The sequence below is a fragment of the Phyllobates terribilis genome, unplaced genomic scaffold (assembly GCF_046119375.1).
Source record: "Phyllobates terribilis strain yellow unplaced genomic scaffold, ASM4611937v1 Scaffold_1__5_contigs__length_1240528914, whole genome shotgun sequence".
NCBI lineage: Eukaryota > Metazoa > Chordata > Amphibia > Anura > Dendrobatidae > Phyllobates > Phyllobates terribilis.
This window is the reverse complement of record NW_027362761.1, coordinates 961,353,564-961,373,626: the sequence shown is the minus strand read 5'-3', so window position 1 is coordinate 961,373,626 and position 20,063 is coordinate 961,353,564. Positions and strand designations below refer to the sequence as shown.

General features: G+C 44.0%; 1 protein-coding gene across 2 annotated transcripts in view; it reads left to right on the top strand.

Moving 5' to 3' along the window:
- The window catches only part of NR3C2 (nuclear receptor subfamily 3 group C member 2), a 354,893-nt gene that overhangs the window by 208,186 nt on the left and 126,644 nt on the right, over window positions 1–20,063 (top strand). Inside the window, exon 3 of one of the 2 annotated variants that reach the window (XM_073642514.1) lies at window positions 9,211–9,362. In XM_073642514.1, the coding sequence (XP_073498615.1) occupies window positions 9,211–9,362 (152 nt within the window). The remainder of the gene's footprint in view (window positions 1–9,210; window positions 9,363–20,063) is intronic. The other variant, XM_073642515.1, reaches the window with a different exon arrangement.

Sequence of the window (20,063 nt, the reverse complement as noted above, 5' to 3'; positions counted from 1 at the left end):
GGATTTATGACCAACAGAACAGAAACCAAGGTGTTCGTTTTTTAAACTGATTTAAAATTTTTTTGCAATGGATTTGTTCAAAAATTGAAAGTTTTGGTTTCTAGTTTGCATTCGTTATTGCTGTGTCTGTAACAGATCTTTTTTTTTTTTTAATATTGGATCCGTTACAATTGGATGACAGCTGGGCATGTGAACAAAGCCTTACTAAAGTTCAGTTTCCATAATTATATTACAAGATATAAAATATTCAAAGCAGGTTTGTCTCTGTAACCAAGTCAGGATTTCGGAGTCTCTGTTGTGTGAGCCTCATAACCTCACTCGTCTTATAGAATAAGTCATTATTTGTATTTAATTCATCAAAAGTTTTTTTTGTGTACCTGAAAACAGAGACATTTTGTATATTGATGATTTATGAATTTCCAAAATTTTACATGTCTCCAATTTTCTTAAAGTAAATTAAATAGTCAGTTTAACCAGAAAAAAATGTTACACAACTTAAAAAAAACCCACAAAGGCATATAAAAGAAGCATTTTTTGTACAATGCGAAGTTATGCACAGATTTTGACTTTTGGCCACTATTAATGAACTTAGCTCATCTTACATTGGCACGTTTTTATTCATTAAGACCACCAGTCCTGATCAATCTACCCCATAGGTCCTCTTTTATCAAAGTGAAATAATTTTGAAGATGCTGTAGGAAGCATTTATTAACCATTTCTTTGAAAATTCAAAGCATGTTCAACTTTCAGATTGTAAAACTAGAGTTCAATGTGAGTGTGTATTGCTGCTTGGACAGAATTTAGACATATTTCTAGGTGCAACTTTTTAAGATTATATATACTTTTTTGCAGTCTAACTCCAGTCCAGAGTGTTCCAAACTTACTGTAACTTCCCTATACTTTTGTGTAAGTAAAATGGATTGTACTTGGGGTAGTGATACATTATGCCTCCTGTCACTGATAAATGTATTCGTCATAGTCCTTTCTCAGTCGGTAGCACACAGCTAAATTAAGGAGGATCACTGAATCTTTATCCCAGCTGGATTTAGGTTACTAAAATGTTTACTTGGGAAAATCATGATTATTTGTACTGAGCAGGGTATTCAGCTCACGATGGTGGCCTCTTAAAATCTTGTATTTGCACCCATATGAAGGTCATTCACCACAGTCAGGCATCAATTTCCCAATATTTTGGAGGAAACATAAATTGTTATAAACCTTCCCATTCAGTGCAAATCCTTTAATGGATCTGTTAAGATAAAGAGCACTGCAAGAACAGTTAATATCCATTTAATAGGCAGACTGTTTCTAGAAGGGTTTATCATTTTATTAGAAATGCTGAAAAATACCATATTAGGCTGGATGTACATATAACGTATCATATCTGATGATAAAGCTGATGCAAAGAAGCTTCAGTTGCCATCGGGCTTTTTCACCATTTACTCCCAAAGCACTGGTCTGGATCACAGTGTTACACGAAATGTGATCCAACCCCCTAGACCAGGACCTTTACTTGTCTGACGCAACAACTGCTATGTCTAACAGGTGGGAACATCCCATCGAAAATAATGGGATCAGTTCCTCCATCGGTTTCCACCTGGCATTTTAGTCAAACGTTGGATGGAAACGGCAACTCCATGCTGTATATACTGTATGTGTAGGGGCACAAGTCATATTGATGATATTGTCTTGTGTACAATAATAATTATGCTTTTATTTACAACTCTAATTTTTTTTTCATTTTAGTTGTACCTAAAATCAAAATAATGGTGTAAGATCCATATCAAAACCTACTCCTTCTACTTTTGCATCTGTGATTATTTGGTGCTTGCCTCAGTGTTCACACCAAGCTGTTCTGGGGGATTGGGTCATTGTATAGTATAAGTGCCACATATAAAGATTTTTTTAACATTATTTATAATATGTTATATTCAGAAAAGTATTTTTATTTATGGGAGACTAACAGTTTTCCGAGTAAAATAGATGGGGCTCAGGGTGGTATGTTTTAAGACTGGGGTCACACGAGCGTATGTTCTCTCATGCTAGAATATCTGGGCGATTATGCAAATGCACTTGGCTCAAACTCCGTCAGAGTATGAGCCGAGTGTGATGCTACTGCGCTCCGATTCTCTCGCATGAAAGAATTGCAGCACAGGTGCGGAGGAGACAGAGAAAGTAATTTCTCCATCTCCTCCTTTGCTGGTGTCGGCGGTAATCGGACTGTACTTGAATGACATCTGAGTGCAGTCCGATGTTTCACACGCACCCATAGACTTGTATGGGTGAATGCGATCCGATTCTCAGATGAACTCACAACATGCAGCAATTGTTTTCTCATGCGGAATCAGCATGAAGAAATAATCGCAGATCTGAGCTGCCCCATAGAAGAACACTGGTCCAAGTGCTTTGCGATAAAACATAGCATAGCACTTGGCCATGTTATACACTCCTGTGAGCGAGCCCTAAATGGAACATATTATTATTATTTTTCACCCTGGTATCACCCAAGCACCTAGGGCTTGAAGGGTGGTACTTGACACAAGGCTTTTAAGGGGTTTTCCAGGTTTTCAAATTGATGGCCAACCCTTGGGACACTCATACTGAACAATGCTGGACTTCATGTAGCTTCTATGCCTGGAATTGCAGCTTTGTACCATTCACTGGTATAAAATGGAAAAAAAATGTTCAATATTGAAACACAACACAGGCTTGACACATTGCCAGGAGTGATGCAGCCTAGCTTCAACAAGCTGCAATCTAGCTGGAAGGTCATGATATTCTATGGCAACAGCAAGACTTCCTATAATGCTGGAGTTGAAAAGCGGGTCAACATCACCATAAGTATAAGTGTTTTTCCTGATTACAAACAACAAAATAATGTAAAAGAAAAAGTAACATCAATTTTGGCTGCCAGCCAGACCTTGCTGTAGTAAATAGGGATGTGCATGCCAAGATTGCTCTATTTTCAAATAAAATTGATACAAGTGACCTTTTATATAAAGACAAGTGCACAGACAAGTGTCATGTGTTCTCGGTTATACAGTTAGGTCCATATATATTTGGACAGAGACAACATTTTTCTAATTTTGGTTCTAGACATTACCACAATGAATTTTAAACAAAACAATTCAGATGCAGTTGAAGTTCAGACGTTCAGCTTTCATTTGAGGGTATCCACATTAAAATTGGAAGAAGGGTTTAGGAGTTTCAGCTCCTTACCATGTGCCACCCTGTTTTTAAAGGGACCAAAAGTAATTGGACAGATTAAATAATAGTAAATAAAATGTTTATTTCTAGTACTTGGTTGAAAACCCTTTGTTGGCAATGACTGCCTGAAGTCTTGAACTCATGGACATCACCAGACGCTGTGTTTCCTCCTTTTTGATGCTCTGCCAGGCCTTCACTGCGGTGGTTTTCAGTTGCTGTTTGTTTGTGGGCCTTTCTGTCTGAAGTTTAGTCTTTAACAAGTGAAATGCATGCTCAATTGGGTTGAGATCAGGTGACTGACTTGGCCATTCAAGAATATTCCACTTCTTTGCTTTAATAAACTCCTGGGTTGCTTTGGCTTTATGTTTTGGGTCATTGTCCATCTGAAGCGCCCCCTGGGCCTGTGCTGTGCAGGGGTATACCCGGAGCCGGATCGCTGGTGGTTGTAGTTCTCCGTGGCGGTGACCCGGTCCGTGCCCAGGTCGGTCAAACCAGTGGCAGTCTATTGGTATTGTAATTGTCCGACTACGCCACCCGTGGATTGCGGTCAGTGGGGACCACCGCTGGCTGCAGACCGCTGAGGCTGATGTAGTTTGCGCAGCCGAGTATGGGATAACTCCCCATGGGAGAAGTAATGCCTCAGGGCAGCTAATGTGGATGATGGGAGTGATGGTGTGAGCGTCCCAGTAGTAATGGTGCTGGTGCGGCAAGGAATCACAGAGACGTGTGGTGCAGTTCAGGGTCTTTACTGATGGTATAAAGCAGACCCTCCCGGGAGTACTGGTTAGCAGTAGGGGCCTGGTCAGTCTGTGAGCAAGCAGGATCTCCCCTGGCCAGGTGGAGTTGTAGGCCTCTCTGACTATCTGCACTCTTTCCTGGCTACCTTGCTCTATGCGGGTAGAAGTAGCCCACGTCCCTGAGTATACCGTGTGGTGCTCACCCGTATGGCCGGTGACTTGGGGCCTTCCGTCAGCCTTCGCTTCACGATGGCGGTGCTGGTCCCTTGCTTGTGACCGTGCCTTCGGGTTTCTAAGGCCAGAGGACATGGAATCCCCTGCCGGTTGGATTCTGCTGCTGGACCTGGATGTCCCCACAGCCTCGGACTCCGTGTCCGGGTTAGTGTCTTTAGCTAAGGCGAGCTTTCTAGCTTCCAGCCTCTGGCACTTGCTCCTGCTCCTACAGAGCTCCTAGTTCTTCCTTTCCCTGTGTCTGGAACTTCACTCTTTCTCTGACTTAATCCCGCCCCAGACCCAGTTTATAAGGGCAGATTCCTCCCCTCCCAGGTCTGGGTGGGCCGTGTTGCATGCTTAGGGCTCCTGACCAGAGAAACCTCCCACTTGCTCTCAGACATAATATCTCTATTACTGTGGCAACCAGACCCCTGGGGTGTCACACATCTGTAGTATGAAACGACGACCAATCAGTTTGGCTGCATTTGGCTGGATCTGAGCATACAGTATGGCTCTGAATACATCAGAATTCATTCGGCTGCCTCAGTCCTCTGTCACATCATCAATAAACACTAGTGACCCAGTGCCACTGGCAGCCATGCATGCCTAAGCCATCACACTGCCTCCGCCGTGTTTTACAGATGATGTGGTATGCTTTGGATCATGAGCTGTACCACGCCTTCGCCATACTTTTCTCTTTCCATCATTCTGGTAGAGGTTGATCTTGGTTTCATCTGTCCAAAGAATGTTCTTCCAGAACTGTGCTGGCTTTTTTAGATGTTTTTTAGCAAAGTCCAGTCTAGCCTTTTTATTCTTGATGCTTATGAGTGGCTTGCACCATGCAGTGAACCATCTGTATTTATGTTCAAGCAGTCTTCTCTTTATGGTAGATTTGGATATTGATACGCCTACCTCCTGGAGAGTGTTGTTCACTTGGTTGGCTGTTGTGAAGGGGTTTCTCTTCACCATGGAGATTATTCTGCAATCATCCACCACTGTTGTCTTCCGTGGGCGCCCAGGACTTTTTGCATTGATGAGTTCACCAGTGCTTTCTTTCTTTCTCAGGATGTACCAAACTGTAGATTTTGCCACTCCTAATATTGTAGCAATTTCTCGGATGGGTTTTTTCGGTTTTTGCAGCTTAAGGATGGCTTGTTTCACCTGCATGGAGAGCGCCTTTGACCGCATGTTTACCTCACAGCAAAACCTTCCAAATGCAAGCCCCACACCTCAAATCAACTCCAGGCCTTTTATCTGCTTAATTGAGAATGACATAACGAAGGGATTGCCCACACCTGACCATGAAATAGCCTTGATTCAATTGTCCAATTACTTTTGGTCCCTTTAAAAACAGGGTGGCACATGTTAAGGAGCTGAAACTCCTAAACCCTTCATCCAATTTTAATGTGGATACCCTCAAATGAAAGCTGAAAGTCTGAACTTCAACTGCATCTGAATTGTTTTGTTTAAAATTCATTGTGGTAATGTCTAGAACCAAAATTAGAAAAATGTTGTCTCTGTCCAAATATATATGGACCTAACTGTACATCAGGAGATATTAACGTTTTATTTCTGCATGAAAAAAATCTACTTGAAAAAGTAGAGGAGTGTATCTAGCAACCATTCAGATTCCAGATCTCAGGCAGATTAGGAACGAGTTGCAACCCAAGTGGGAAATTCAGAGGCAGTAGTAGCTGAATGTGCCCTTACTGGAAGGTCTATCTAGTCATTTTTTTACTTTTTAAAGATCTTTGCATATTTTCATGAGTAATAAAATCTTAAACTGGTTTCTGGTACAAGTCATTGTATCCTTCACTCAAGGGCTCATTCAGACGTCGCTGATTTTTCTTATACAAAAAAAATGTCCCCAGCTTCATCAGTGTTTTTTATGAGAGTCTGCTCATTGTTTAAACTTTTACCATCATAGTTTTGGTTCATCAGTTTTTATCGAATGAAAAAAAAAACTGATGGAGGTTTCCCAAGCTTTTCCTATCAAACAGTCTGTGAAAAATGGACCGCAGCACACAGAAAGCTTTTGAGTGCTGTCCAATTTTTTTCCTAAACTAATAGTCTTGCATTGGTGAGAGTAAGCTGATTCGGATCAAAATTGGACATGTCTTTGCGATTTTGTGCTGACAACTTAGTCTGCAAAAATATGTGAAATGGCTCTAAAGACTATAATAGGTATGAGTTCTATCCGTGATGAACACGGATGGCACTCATATGTGAGCCCTAAAGGTGTGTTCATATACCACACTCCGCAGCAGTTGTAGAAGCCGTGCTTCTAAAATAGAGAAATGTGTTGACATATGCTATAAGCTGTAGTGTAGGTGTACTAGTGCACCGAAAGTGCTCACTATGACTTTGATGATCCCTCTAAGAGTGAGATCTGTAGTCATTGAGACAATAAATAGGTCCAAGGAGACTTCATAAACACAGTTAAATCGTGGATGCTTAATCATCCAAATCTTGGAAAGTGCTTTTAACCAGTAACTTTGTTTTACTTAATGTTCATTGTTCAATTAAAGTTTTCCTTGAATTGCTGGGCTCTCCAGTGCCTGACGAGGCTGTGTAGAGCATCAGAACGCCTATATCTCTGACTTTATTAGAAGGTTTGTATATGATTTCTCTTGAGTATTCTTTGTTCTAACTCACACTGGGAATCTTTTACACTTTTTTTCTTTCTAAATGGATCATGATAGTTACATCGGTACAAAATTCAGAATTTTCCACACATTTTTCCCACACATGGAAGTGGGTCCAAAGCACAGAAGATGGACGAATATCTACTTTTTACTTTTTCTTCATGTATGTTCCACTTGTGGTTCTGACATAGTCCATGCATAGATTGTACACCGTGGCAAATTAAGGGGGTTATCCAGGACAGAGTTTTTTGTCTCATAGTAAACAAAAAATTATCAGGCAAGTAGTTGCTAACTAGTTAGCAACTACCTTCCTGTTCTATCTGGCACTGGCTCTTGCTTGCGATTCAGCTCCTCTACGTCAAAAGGGCAACTCTTCTTCAAGGCTGATCTATCGACATCTAATGTCATGCTTATTGACTGCTGACTTCACGCAGTTATGTAGTGGGGAGCCGGCTGTCAATCAGCATGAGATTGGCAGTCACACCCCGTCAGCAGAGCAGAAGAGAAGCTCTGTGGAATGCTTTCTGCCAGCAGAGATCTGCTCTGGGCAGAACAGGCAGGTAGTAACTTACAGTACCTGCCTGTGAGTTCTTAGACACACAGTAAAATATTAATATGGTCCTGGATAACCCCTGTAAGTATCTACAGGTTTATACTAAGGACCCATAGGCAATCTATGTGCTGCTGAAGTTTGTTTCCATGTAGCACTGTATTCTCATTGAGAAGCAATGCTGCTAGGGGAGAATACCTCCATAATGCTTCATGTGATGAAGTGTTTTTTCTTAGAGATGGAGGTACACTACTGACCCATAGAATGCTTAATGGTGCATCCAGGATCAGTACCACACAGATCCACAATAGGACAGTGTGCTTGTGGCCTTACACCAAAGGCCAAATGCTGCAATTAAAAAAGTTCAAAAGAGTTCAACAACACCCATGCGTTCTGTAGGAGTAAAGTATATTGTCTGTGCTCTATTCATCTCATTATGTCGGCAGTTATGGTCAAGTGAAGTGATTGAGAATTTATCTGACAGCATGCTGCAGACTTGATGCAAGAGAATTTCATTTCCAGCCATCTGTGTATACATGTTGTGCAAGAAACAGCTTTCTTGAACAGACTGACTGAATTTCAAGTTAAAGTGCAGAGATTTAATGCTGTTACAAAATAATAATTTCATTTTCCTTTAGTACATAAAGGGCAACATGAAAATTGTTTTTTTTTCTTGTTTTTTTTTTTGCTGTGAGCATTTGTTTAGAAAGAAATAGTTGATATGTTTGTAACCTCTACTTTACTCCAGTAATAATCTTCTGTATATGCTAATGCACCAATGAATGGGAGACCTTTAATATATGGTATAAACTGCTCCATTCATTAGAAGCTCAAAACCATCATAGACATATTGTATGTAATGTAAGCATTAGCTTTAAACTATGAGTGTCATTATAATTATTCTCTATTATACTTATGAACTGTGCCCTCCTAAAAAAACACCTTCAGTAATTCTCTATACAATTAGTTTGTTCCAAATTGCCCCCAGTCGTTACATACTGCACAGCTACACTGGTTCCCTGAAAGTAAGACGGGGTCTTATATTAATTTTTTGCTCCAAAAGATGTGTTGAGGCTTATTTTCAGGGGATGTCTTATTTTTCCATGAACAACAATCTACATTTATTGCCAGTACAGTATATTTCTTATTAATCTGTTTACATACGCTACTGTACTATAGTAAATGGTGGATAGACCTTTCACCAAGAAAAGCTGACACCCCCAATCACATAAAAAAATCCCATTAGACAGTAAGGGTTGGCAAGTGCCGGGCTCTTGCACACAGTTCGGGTAGTCCTGCTGGCGTCCCTCCTGTAACAGGCGTGTTATGTGCTGTCAGGTCCCAGCTGCACTCTTCCGCGTTCTACTGCAGCCAAGTGCAGCGGTTGACTTCCCGTGGTGACCAGTAGCAGCCACAACGCTCTAATAAAATGGACTTGAGAGTGGAGTGACTGTGGTTTTTTTTTGGATTACAGCTTATATTTTAAGCATCTACAAAGGTCCTAAAAAATCATGCTAGGGCTTATTTTTGGGGTAAGTCTTATTTTCAGGGAAGAACAGTCTGACAGCATAAACGCAATGGCAGCTTTACTAAATATTCTTTTTTGGAAGAATTTTGTATAAGTTTTGCTGCAGACTGGATGAGGGCTGCAGAAATCCTTTCTTCGTTGCGGTCAAAACAACCCCATTCACATTGAACTGATTTCAGTGAGAATATACCCATAGTAGGACATATCTTCTCTGGTGCTAGAATCATCCATCTAAGCTATGTGAAGAATGTTTATTTTTCTGTACTTGCCACAGACTATTGATTTTTAAATATGGTCACTAATTGTGATTTAATTCCTTTTTTTTTCTAGTTCTGCTCTACGGACCATGTCAACAGGGTCATCTAGACCGTCCAAAGTTTGTTTGGTTTGCGGGGACGAGGCATCTGGATGCCATTATGGAGTGGTCACCTGTGGAAGCTGTAAAGTCTTCTTCAAAAGAGCAGTGGAAGGTAAATGTTCAAGTGGGTGATTATATTTTACTATTTTACTCAATGTTTTTGTTGTTGTGATTTTGGAACATTTACATGCCAGCTTGTTTACAGTGCAATCCTTTGTGCAACTCTTAGGCTATGTTCACATATCCAGTAGTGATCAGTTAGAGCAGATCCAGCCGCAATCCATTGGCAAAAAAGTTTTTAAAAACGGACTAAAAAGTTGTGTCTGCACAACATTTTTGCTAACGGATTGCTACTGGATCTGATTACTACTGGACATGTGAACATAGCCTAAATTGGTACCATTGTCCATTGTGTATATGTGAGATGCGCTGTGCTGTAATGACCACTGTCTGAATTCATTCCTGTACATTCTGTTTTTTCCTTCCATCAGTAAGAGAGTGCTGGAGGTTTGCATGCTTGGTATTTCTTCTATAAAGTGAGCGATCTGAAAAATAAAATGTATTTGTTAAGACATATGGAAAAAAAGTATTAGCAATTACCAATAACATGGCAGTGTATTTTCTCTGGCGAATATAGACTTTAAGGTGTAAAGGGAACTTACCAGGTAATTTTATCACTCCAAAATGCAACCATAGTGTAATAGATGACCTGACAATCTTTCCAACAATGATCCTGTCTATTTTTTTTTTATTTCTGAAGCAGCAGACTAGATAAAATTATTTATCCAAAATGCTACATGCTATATGTTTCTGACCTTCAAAGAATCAAAGTTGATGTTCACACTGGAAGGTCCATTCAGTGTGGTGTCCAAACCATCCCAAACGTGTCTTGATGGAGAGTGGTAGGAGATTTTCTTCTTCAATAGAATGGTTTGGACAATTTTTTAGAGCAAAACTTTCAAGCAGACCTCAGTGATGTGACATAAATGCAAACATTATTTTATGTCTCAATGTATAATGCATTTAAGGGCTCTGAGAGCAATGATCCTAGATTACATGAACATTTGGTGATGAAATATTGTCTCAACCACTTTGTGTTGAGGATTATAATTCCCTAGCAATCTCCATTGGTACTTTTTCTCCAGCTGAGGTTCCTATAAAAGGATTAAGATAAACTAACTTTGCTCAATCCATTGACTGATAGATGTCATGTAAGGTGTCAAATTACACTTTTTTTGTGCCGTGAAATGCCAGCGTTTTTATCTGTGTTAAGGTCAACTTGGTTAAGGTCAACAGATCACACATCTGTACTTCCATAATTTTTTCCTCAGAATTGAGTGATTCCACAATTTTTTCCCTCTGCTTGGTCTGAAAAAAATTACCCTTACTGAGTACCACATTTTTAATCTTGATTTCTTTTAGTGTTTCTTAAAGCCCTAAAGTTGCCATTTGAAATGACTTTAGTCTTGTGCCATGTCTGTGATCTGCTTTTTTTCAACAACATTAAACAACTGAATGAACATCCTCCGAGCCTGGTGATTCCATAATTTTTGCCAGGGGTTGTACATACATACAAACTGCTGTCTGTTCTTTCTTCCGCGGCTATGCACCCGCCAACGCTCTATTCAGCAAACCCTCTCTACTCTGCCCTGAGGCTCCGCTCCACCTGTGGGGAGCCGCACAAACTAAGCTGCCTGAACATTGGCCTCAGAGGACTGTTGCAGCGCTGGTGATCCTCACCAGACACCACGGGTGGCGTCACAAACTTTCCCCTTTCCCATACACCTTTTCCCCTTCCTTTGCTTTTAAGAGTGACCCCAGGGTACGGGCCCGGGAGCCGACCACCGCGACACCCCCCAAAACCAACAGCAAGGCCCGGGCGCCGAGTCGTTTCCCCATCCCCTGGGCGCGTCACATACAGTGCCCCCTTTCTGTACAACCAGTTGCCTAAGATTTTATGTCTTTTTTTTAATTCTCTTTAGTCAAGTGAAGTGATTCACCATTGACTACATTGTTGTCTCAAGGACAATAACAGATGGAAGGAATGCTCAATACTGTTTTCTATTGTATGGACCCATCAAACAGCCTTCCTGTGGTAGCATGGACTATAGTTTCTCTTTCAAAAGGGGAAATTTAGTTTTTGATGAGGCATCCATGTCCTTTTTTCAGTACTATAAGGCTATGTTCACATGATGAGTATTTGGTGAGTTTTTGATGTTACCGATTTTCTACACCATTTCTGTAAATCATGTTACTTGGATTTTTTTTCATTGCGTTTCTGAGTGTTTTTTTTACATGCAGTTATTGCGTTTTTGACTGTGTTTTTTTTCTTTTTGGTGTGTCATGTTCTAAATAAAGCTGTTTTGCTTTTCATACTTAGACAATTTTTTTTTGTAAAATTGTGAAGATTGCACGACAGAAACTCTGCAGAAACACACTAAAAACGCATATGCTTCTTTTATCTCCAGATTTTTCTAATTTCATTCAAGACTATGGAGAAAAGCCATAAATAAAATGCAAATTTACCACAAGAGAAATTGACATGTTGCAGATTTCCAAATTTCTTTGCAGATCAGTTAAAGCAGCTTAAAAATGCATAGTGGGCAGTGGGCAAGAGATTTAGGCCACGGCCTCACTATCAGTATTCGGTCAGTATTTTTTCTCAGGAGTGGGTAAACGATACGGAAGTGGTGACGTGTTTCTATTAGGCCACGGCCCCACTATCCGTATTCGGTCAGTATTTTTTCTCAGGAGTGGGAGCCAAAATCAGGTGAGGAACAATCAGAGAAAAGGTATAATAGAAACAAGTCACCAATTCTGCATTTATCACCCACTCCTGGTTTTGGCTCCCACTCCTGAGAAAAAATACTGACCGAATACTGATAGTGGGGCCTAGGCCTTAAAGGGGTTTTCTCAAGTTGCATCTTCAGGAGTACAGCGCTCCTCTGTCTCCTGGCTTCCTGATTCCCAGAAGCTGCATGCTCCTGCAGATTGACAGTTCTGTCCAGCAGCATAGCCACACTGTTGTATGCTCCACCAGGCTGGAAGCAGAGACCGCTTTGCCTATGCCGCATGGGAGAAGCACAGGGACACTGAGGCTGGTCAGATCCATTGATCCGCCCAGCTTCAGAGCGGCGCGAGCAGGTTGCAGAGCATAGCGCCTGCTAGTAGCGCTGCACTCTGAGACTACAGGTGGCCGGCAACCTAAGAAATGAGCCGTACACTATAAAATTAAGAGGTAAATTGCAAAATTAATTTTTTTTTTACAAGCACTTTGCAATTTTACTTTTTTAAGAACTTGAGACAATCCCCTTAATCATTTCTGCAGCTTCCATTATGGCTAATACATATAATTTGCATTCATATAAATAGATGCTAAGTATAGTAGAATAAAAATCAGACCTCACCCCAGTGTTAACTGTTGGGTTGCAAAATATTTGGACATACCATGCAGAACCAGTGTGGGCCTTGAAAAAAAAAATAGGGGGTACAATGAATTAGGAAAACAGCCTGTGCATACCATTTGTGTATGTATTTATGTATAAACTCAAGAAATGCATACATTTCTATATAGGAAATGCAGTATGGCACTGGTTAACACTCGCCTTCTAGTTCTTCAGCTGCATCTTGCTGATGGTTTAGTTGGCTTAGCCAATTAGCTGAGCACTTAATCATTGCAGGCCCGCAAGCATTAAAGATTTAGACTGAACAAATGGCAGCATGCATAACAAAACACTATAACAAACAGCAACAATCCAGTGCCTCTCAAAATCACGTCAACTGCAATTTATGGCTTAGGATGACGATGATAAATAGACATAAATCGTCTGTTTCAGGAACGACCATTTGTGCATTCATATATTAATGCCGTATGTAGACGTTGTGCTGGGAGGGGGGTGTGCGGACTTGTTAATGTAGATCATTTTACCAAAACTCGGCAGCCAGGTTTTGTAAGTTATGTATTACCCATTTATGTCTACTTCAATCGGCAATCCTATTTTCGCACACTATGCTTCCTATGAAACGTTGAAGAAAAAAATTATTTCAATGGACTTTTGGTAGCTATAAATTATTTTTTACATCTAGGGATAAAGTTCATGTCTATATGATATTTATGGTGCAGTACTGTTCTCATTGAAAGAGCATTCATCATTCTGCAAAAATGTATTACACAATTCTCAGTCCTGTGCAATGCAGTATGGGAGGAGTTTTTTCTTTTATATGGCTCCATTCCTACAATGATCTTTTGGTGAGGTTTTGGTATTGCAGACTTTTGACACAATTTTTGCACCTATTAAGTAAATTAGCTTACTTGCGATTTTTCATTGCATTTTTATTATATTGTGTTTTTGACGCTGCAGTTTTTGTCTCTTGTTGGTGTGTTATGTTTTAAATAAAGCTGCTTAATTTTTGATACTTCCTGGTGTTTGGTTTTGACCAAACTTTATTGATCTAGTCATGTGTGGATTACATATGTTTTTATTACGCTTTCACCGCAGACATGCATTAAAAACGCATGTGTTTTTTTTTTACTGTGGATTTTCCATATCTAATGTAAGTCTATGGGAAAAATCCACACATAAAATTCAACGTACAAGAGAAATAGAAATAAAGCGGATTTGAAACACGCACCGCAGGTTAGTTTACGCTGCCTAAAAAAGCACAGTGGGCAGGAGATTTCTATAAATCCCATCCACTTTGCCAGATCTGTAAGATGCTGCATTTTTGTAGGATGCAAGTTTGCTAAGACAAGGGAACTTCTGTTTTAGACTTCCATCGTGAGTTACATCATTTTTACGAGAAGAAAAAGTACAGGATGCCGCAGAATTTTTTTCAGTTCATGGGAGGAGTTCCGATTTTCAGCAGCAGAAGGGAAGGAAGGGAGACACAGATTCTCTACTTCGTGGGTAGGCGGAGCCCCATAGGATAGTCACCTCAGATTGGAAAAAGACGACCGGCCCCTCCAGTATATAGGCTCCTCCTACTCCCATGTTCATCAGTCTTTTTATCTGAGGTCTCAGAGGATAGTCGCTGCTTCGGCAGCTCCTCAGAAGAGTTGTTATTTTATATCCAGCGAGTCCTGGACCCCCCGTGGTCTAGAGGTCTCTGGGGGTCTCGGCGCTGCTGAGACCCCTGACCCTCCCCTGGCAGCTGTGTACCCCTTGAGGAGGTTCCCACTTATGCCTGCCGGCCCCGGGGGATACAGGGCGCTCCCTGGCGGAGGCGCACACCACACATCTGAGAGGGTCCCTGCGTGCTCCGCCATAGGGGGGAGCAAAGGGCCATGGCGCCACACATCCCTGAGGATCCCTGTGGCGTTCAGCCGGGTAAGTGCTCTTTGGTCTAAAGAGTACGGCTACGGCAAGTGTACTGCCTGTGTGTTTCTTGTCTATTTCAGACGCTGCCTTGACTGGGGAGCAGAGACGGAGGCCAGTAATTTTTATTTTTATTTTTTATTTGCGCATGCTTTTTCGTTTTTGCTTCCTGCCTTCATTGAGGCAGGAAGCTCCCTGTATTGGCACGCGTTTTCTTGCTTTTATTGACTTGCTTCCTGCCTTCATAGAGGTAGGAAGTTTTCTGCCCTCATTTTTGTTGTTTGAATAAGGCGGGGGGCGTGGCCTAGCGGGGGCGTGGCTTAGCGTCTCCTGGCTTCCTGCCGTCATTACTTAGGCAGGAAGCGCTTGGTTGAGCGTGCGCTCGCGATCCCTGCTTCTCCCTCCGGCGTCCAGCGGCGCCTCCTGCTCTCTGCTCCCCGTCCGTCCACACACTTAGGAGGAGCGGTCGCCGCAGTGCCGGTGAGTCCCCTCTGCCTCTGGCAGGGGTTCTTTGTCAGTGCTGTCTCTCCAGGCTACCTATTAGGAGTCCTCAGGAGCACTGCCGCTTTCTCTCCTAAAGCTATTTACTTCACTGACCTTTTAGGCTGTGTAGTATTATAGTTGCTGTGATGTTAACCCCTTCTGAAAAAGTGGAACTTTAGGGGAAACACATGGTGTTTAAGGGAGTTTCCCCCTATTGATTTTTTGCTCGGCATTTCTGGGGTAGCTCTTTTCTAAGGGTGAGCTTTAACCCTTCAGAGCCTGTCGCATATATATATATATATATATAAAAAAATAAAAATAAAAAAATAAAAAAAAAAGTGAGTTTTGAAAACAGGCTGTGCAGCTTTCACACTTTTTTGCCATCCTTGTTATACATCCTGGCATCTGGTGTGGGTGGCATGTCGGATCAGGGGCCTGGGAGTGCGGATCGGTCTCCTGATCCTTTTCAGGTTCAGTCGCACGCCTCTGATACACTCAGGCCTTCTACTACATCAAGTTCAACGCTCAGTGATGTTAAGGTGGAGGCGCTCACTCGCTCCATTGATAGTCTCTCTAGTCTCCTGGGACAGTGGGTGTCAGCTAGATCACACCCAATGCCACGAGGTAAAAAGCGCCGCAAGACTATGGTGGTGTTGTCTCCCTCGCAGAGCGCATCAGAGGCTTCGGATTCACCAACAGATTCGGTTGATGAAATTTCTGAGTCCGAAGAGGAGGATCAACAGGATCGCTCTGTTTCTCTTTCTGGTCGCGTAGATGGGCTTATTAAGGACATGCGGGAAGTATTAGAGCTATCTGAAGAGCCGACTAGACCGTCTAGGTCGGGCCGTCTGTATCAGAAGACGCGCCGTGTTCGTTCTACATTACCTGCGCATGAGGAACTTAACGAAGCGGTGGAGAAGGAGCGTCAGTGTCCGGATAAACGCTTCCGAGGAACGCGTTTTTTTGATGCCCTATATCCCTGTGCCAAGGAGATGGTTACTAATTGGGTTCCCTCTCCTGAGGTGGATATATCTCTGTCTCAGCTGACCAAGTCTTCCCTGCTTCCTGTTAAAGGGAGAGCCAATCTTCAGGATCCTTTGGACAGAAGATCGGAGTCAGCGGAGAAATCCATCTATGAAGCCGCGGGTCATGGTTTCCGAGCGGCCTTGGGGGCCATGTGGGCCGGTGAGGCTTCTCTGCGGTGGTTGGATCAGCTGCGTGCGGCGTGGCAGGATGGGACTTCGCGTTCAGAAGTGGAAAAGCTTTTTCAGCGAATGGAAGAAGCTATGTGTTATGGCAGAGATGCAGTACTGGACACTGCTTCAATTCTGTCCAGGGCTCAGGCTTCGGCAGTCACGATTAGAAGAGCTCTGTGGCTTAAACAGTGGACCGAGGATGCAGTATCCAAACAGGGATTGCTTAGTCTGGCATATAAGGGCGGTCAGCTCTTTGGTTCAGATCTTTCGGAACTAATTGCCAAAGCTAAAGCTAAGGATGTTACTCTGCCTGGGAAAAAGGCAGTGGCATCCACAGCCAGCAGGACAGGGCCCGGCAGAGGTCTTCGGTCCTTTCGGGCCAGGGGACGATTCAGTCAGCCTTCTTGGAGATTGGGTCGTCCCTCATCCTCCGGCAGATCTGCCCAGAAATCTTGTACTCCTTGGAAGCAACGGTCCCGTCAGGACAGACGGGAGGTTGATAAAAAGTCCGCTAAGGCTGACTGACGCCAGGGATCCCCCCGAGGGCTCTCGGGTGGGAGGTCGTCTGCTACAATTCGGGTCGATCTGGGCATCCCACATAGCAGACGCCTGGGTGACACGGGTTATGTCGGCAGGCTATTTCATAGAGTTTCATTCGCTGCCTCCAGACAGGTTTCGTCTGACGGGCATTCCGTCCGTGCCAAGACTGGCTGCCGCACTGTTTCAGGAGGTCGACTCTCTCCTACAGCAGGGTGTGGTGGTTCAGGTTCCTCCGGAAGACCAGGGAAAGGGTTTTTATTCCAACCTTTTTGTGGTCCCCAAAAAGGAGGACAAGTTTCGTCCGTTGCTGGATCTCAGGGATTTGAATATTTACGTCCGGACACGGAAGTTCCGCATGGAGTCTCTCCGATCGGTGATAGCGACCCTGTCGCAGTGCGATTTCTTGGTGTCCATAGACATCCGCGACTCCTATTTGCATATCCCTATCGGCAGGGCTCACCAGCGTTTCTTGCGTTTCGCTATAGGTCAAACCCATTACCAGTTTGTGGCCCTGCCTTTCGGGTTGGCCTCAGCTCCCAGGGTTTTTACAAAAATTCTGGCTCCTCTCATGACGCTTCTTCGAAGACAGGGGGTTACGATCCTCCCCTACCTGGACGACCTGTTCATAGTGTCACCCACAGCGGAGGAGGCAATAGCGGCTCGCGATCTCTCCCTTCAGTACCGGATGGACTTCGGGTGGCTGATCAATTGGAAGAAATCGTCATTGGAGCCAGCACAGTCCATTCTTTTCCTGGGGATGCAGTTCGATACTGTTTGGGCAGTTGTGTCCCTGCCTCCTGTCAAACAGAGGAACCTTCGTCTTCTGGTCCAGGCTATGAGGTGGGCGCTGTCAGTGTCCCTTCGGGAATGCATGCGCCTTCTGGGTCAAATGGTGGCAACTATGGAAGCAGTACCATTTGCACAATTTCATTCCCGGAATCTCCAGAGCCTTATTCTGACCCATTGGGATCGATCGCTAACTTCTCTGGATCGCTCGGTCATTATCTCCCGCAGGGTGCGAGAATCTCTTGGATGGTGGTTACGTCCGGAGACTCTATCCGTGGGGAAATCCTTCCTTCCTCCGAGATGGTCGGTGGTGACAACCGATGCCAGCCGGACAGGCAGGGGGGGGAGTTTGGAACGACCTCTGGATTCAGGGGGTCTGGTCGCCAAAGGAGTCGTCTCTCCCGATCAACATTTTGGAGTTGAGAGCAATATTTCTCTGCCTCCAACATTGGACGGTCTTATTGAGCGGTCTACTGGTCCGGATCCAGTCGGACAACGCTACGGCTGTCGCGTACATCAACCACCAAGGCGGGACGAGGAGTTCCAGTCTCATGTCGGAGGTCTCTCGGATCCTGGTCTGGGCCGAGTCCAAAGTTCCAGCAATCTCTGCAATTCACATTTCAGGGGTGTTGAATATCTCGGCGGACTTCCTCAGTCGCGAGCAAGTGGACCCTGGGGAATGGAGTCTCCATCCAGAAGTGTTTTCTCTGCTGTGTTCCCGTTGGGGGACTCCTCAGGTGGACTTGATGGCATCCAGGCTGAACGCCAGGGTTCCGGCTTTCATGTCCAGGTACAGGGACCCGGAGGCGGTGGCGGTGGATGCTCTAGTGGCCCCGTGGGGTCAGTTCAAGCTGATCTATGCGTTTCCGCCGATATCCTTACTACCTCTGGTGATCCGACGGATCAAACTCGAAAGGGTATCAATAATTCTGATAGCACCAGACTGGCCGCGGAGGACATGGTATTCGACGCTGGTGTCTCTTCAGGCGGCACCTCCGTTTCCGCTGCCCCTTCGCCCGAACTTGCTCACTCAGGGGCCCATTCGTCATCCGGACCTGAGGTCCCTTCGTTTGACGGCGTGGCTCTTGAGACCGAGATTTTGACCCGTCGCGGTCTTTCGCCCGAGGTCATTGCTACCTTGCGGGCGGCCCGGAGTCCAGCTACGTCCAGGATTTATCACAGAACTTGGGAGTCTTTCTATTCATGGTGTTCTGGATCCTCAAGAAACCCGAGGGTTTTTTCCATCCCCAACTTCTTGGCCTTTCTGCAATCTAGTCTGGCCAGGGGTTTGGCAGTTAGTACAGTGCGGGGACAGGTATCTGCTCTTTCCGCACTTTTTAGGAAGGCTATTGCCTCTCGCAGGGATGTGCGCTCTTTTTTTCGCGGAGTCGCACGTCAGTTTCCGCCACGGAGGGCAGTTGTGGCTCCATGGCGGCTTAATCTAGTCCTGGAAGCCCTTCAGCATAGGCCTTTTGAGCCTATGGATTCTGCTAAACTTTCACTACTTTCTTGGAAGGTGGCCTTCTTGGTGGCAGTCACCTCTTTGAGAAGGGTATCGGAATTGGCAGCACTGGCGTGGTGCTTCGTACTCGTGAAGATTTTTTGCCTAAGGTAGTGTCACAATTCCACATTAATCAGGACATTGTGTTGGCTTCTGTTTGTCCAGGACCTAAGAATCCAAGGGAGCGGGCCTTGCACTCGTTGGACTTAGTGCGGGCATTGAAGTTCTATCTTACGATCACCCAAGGTTTTCGGAAGTCGGACTCTTTTTTTATAATTCCGGCAGGTCGTCGGCATGGTCAAAGTGCTTCCAAAGACACGATAGCTCGGTGGATCCGTCCAGCTATCCTGGAAGCGTACCGGCTCAAGGGCGAGCCTTGTCCGGTTAAAGTTAAAGCTCATTCCACGAGAGCCATTGGCTCATCGTGGGCTTTTCGTCAGGGGGCCTCGGCAGCGCACCTTTACTAAGTTTTATAAGGTGGACGTAAGTGCTTCAGCCGATGCGGCCCTGGGACGCAGGGTCCTGCAGGCGGCGGTAATTTAAGTTATCCCTTTACTTAGTTTTCCGTTATTTAGCGCGGTTTGCGCTCTTGCCTAAGTTTTGGGGTATGGAAGCTTCTGCCTCTATTTCCCACCCTTAAGTAGGTACTGCTTTAGGACGTCCCACGAAGTAGAGAATCTATGTCTCCCTTCCTTCCCTTCTGCTGCTGAAAGCCGGATTTTGGTAAGAACTTACCTGTAAAATCCTTTTCAGCGAAGGAAGGAAGGGAGACACAGCACCCTCCCAGGGCAGAAGTGTTTTTTTGTGTTTCTAGATGCAGCGCGTCTCCTTCCTGATGTCGATCTTCTGGACTGGGTTTAGCGCTCTACGGCTCTCCTTCCAGTTTCGCCAGCTCTACACAGTTGTCAGGTCCAATGGGGTATGCCTAAGACTGTGTGTTTCTATTACATAACCTGTTGTCTCTCATTTCTGAAATTTCAGAAGGGGATATGTTGTTCTGCTGG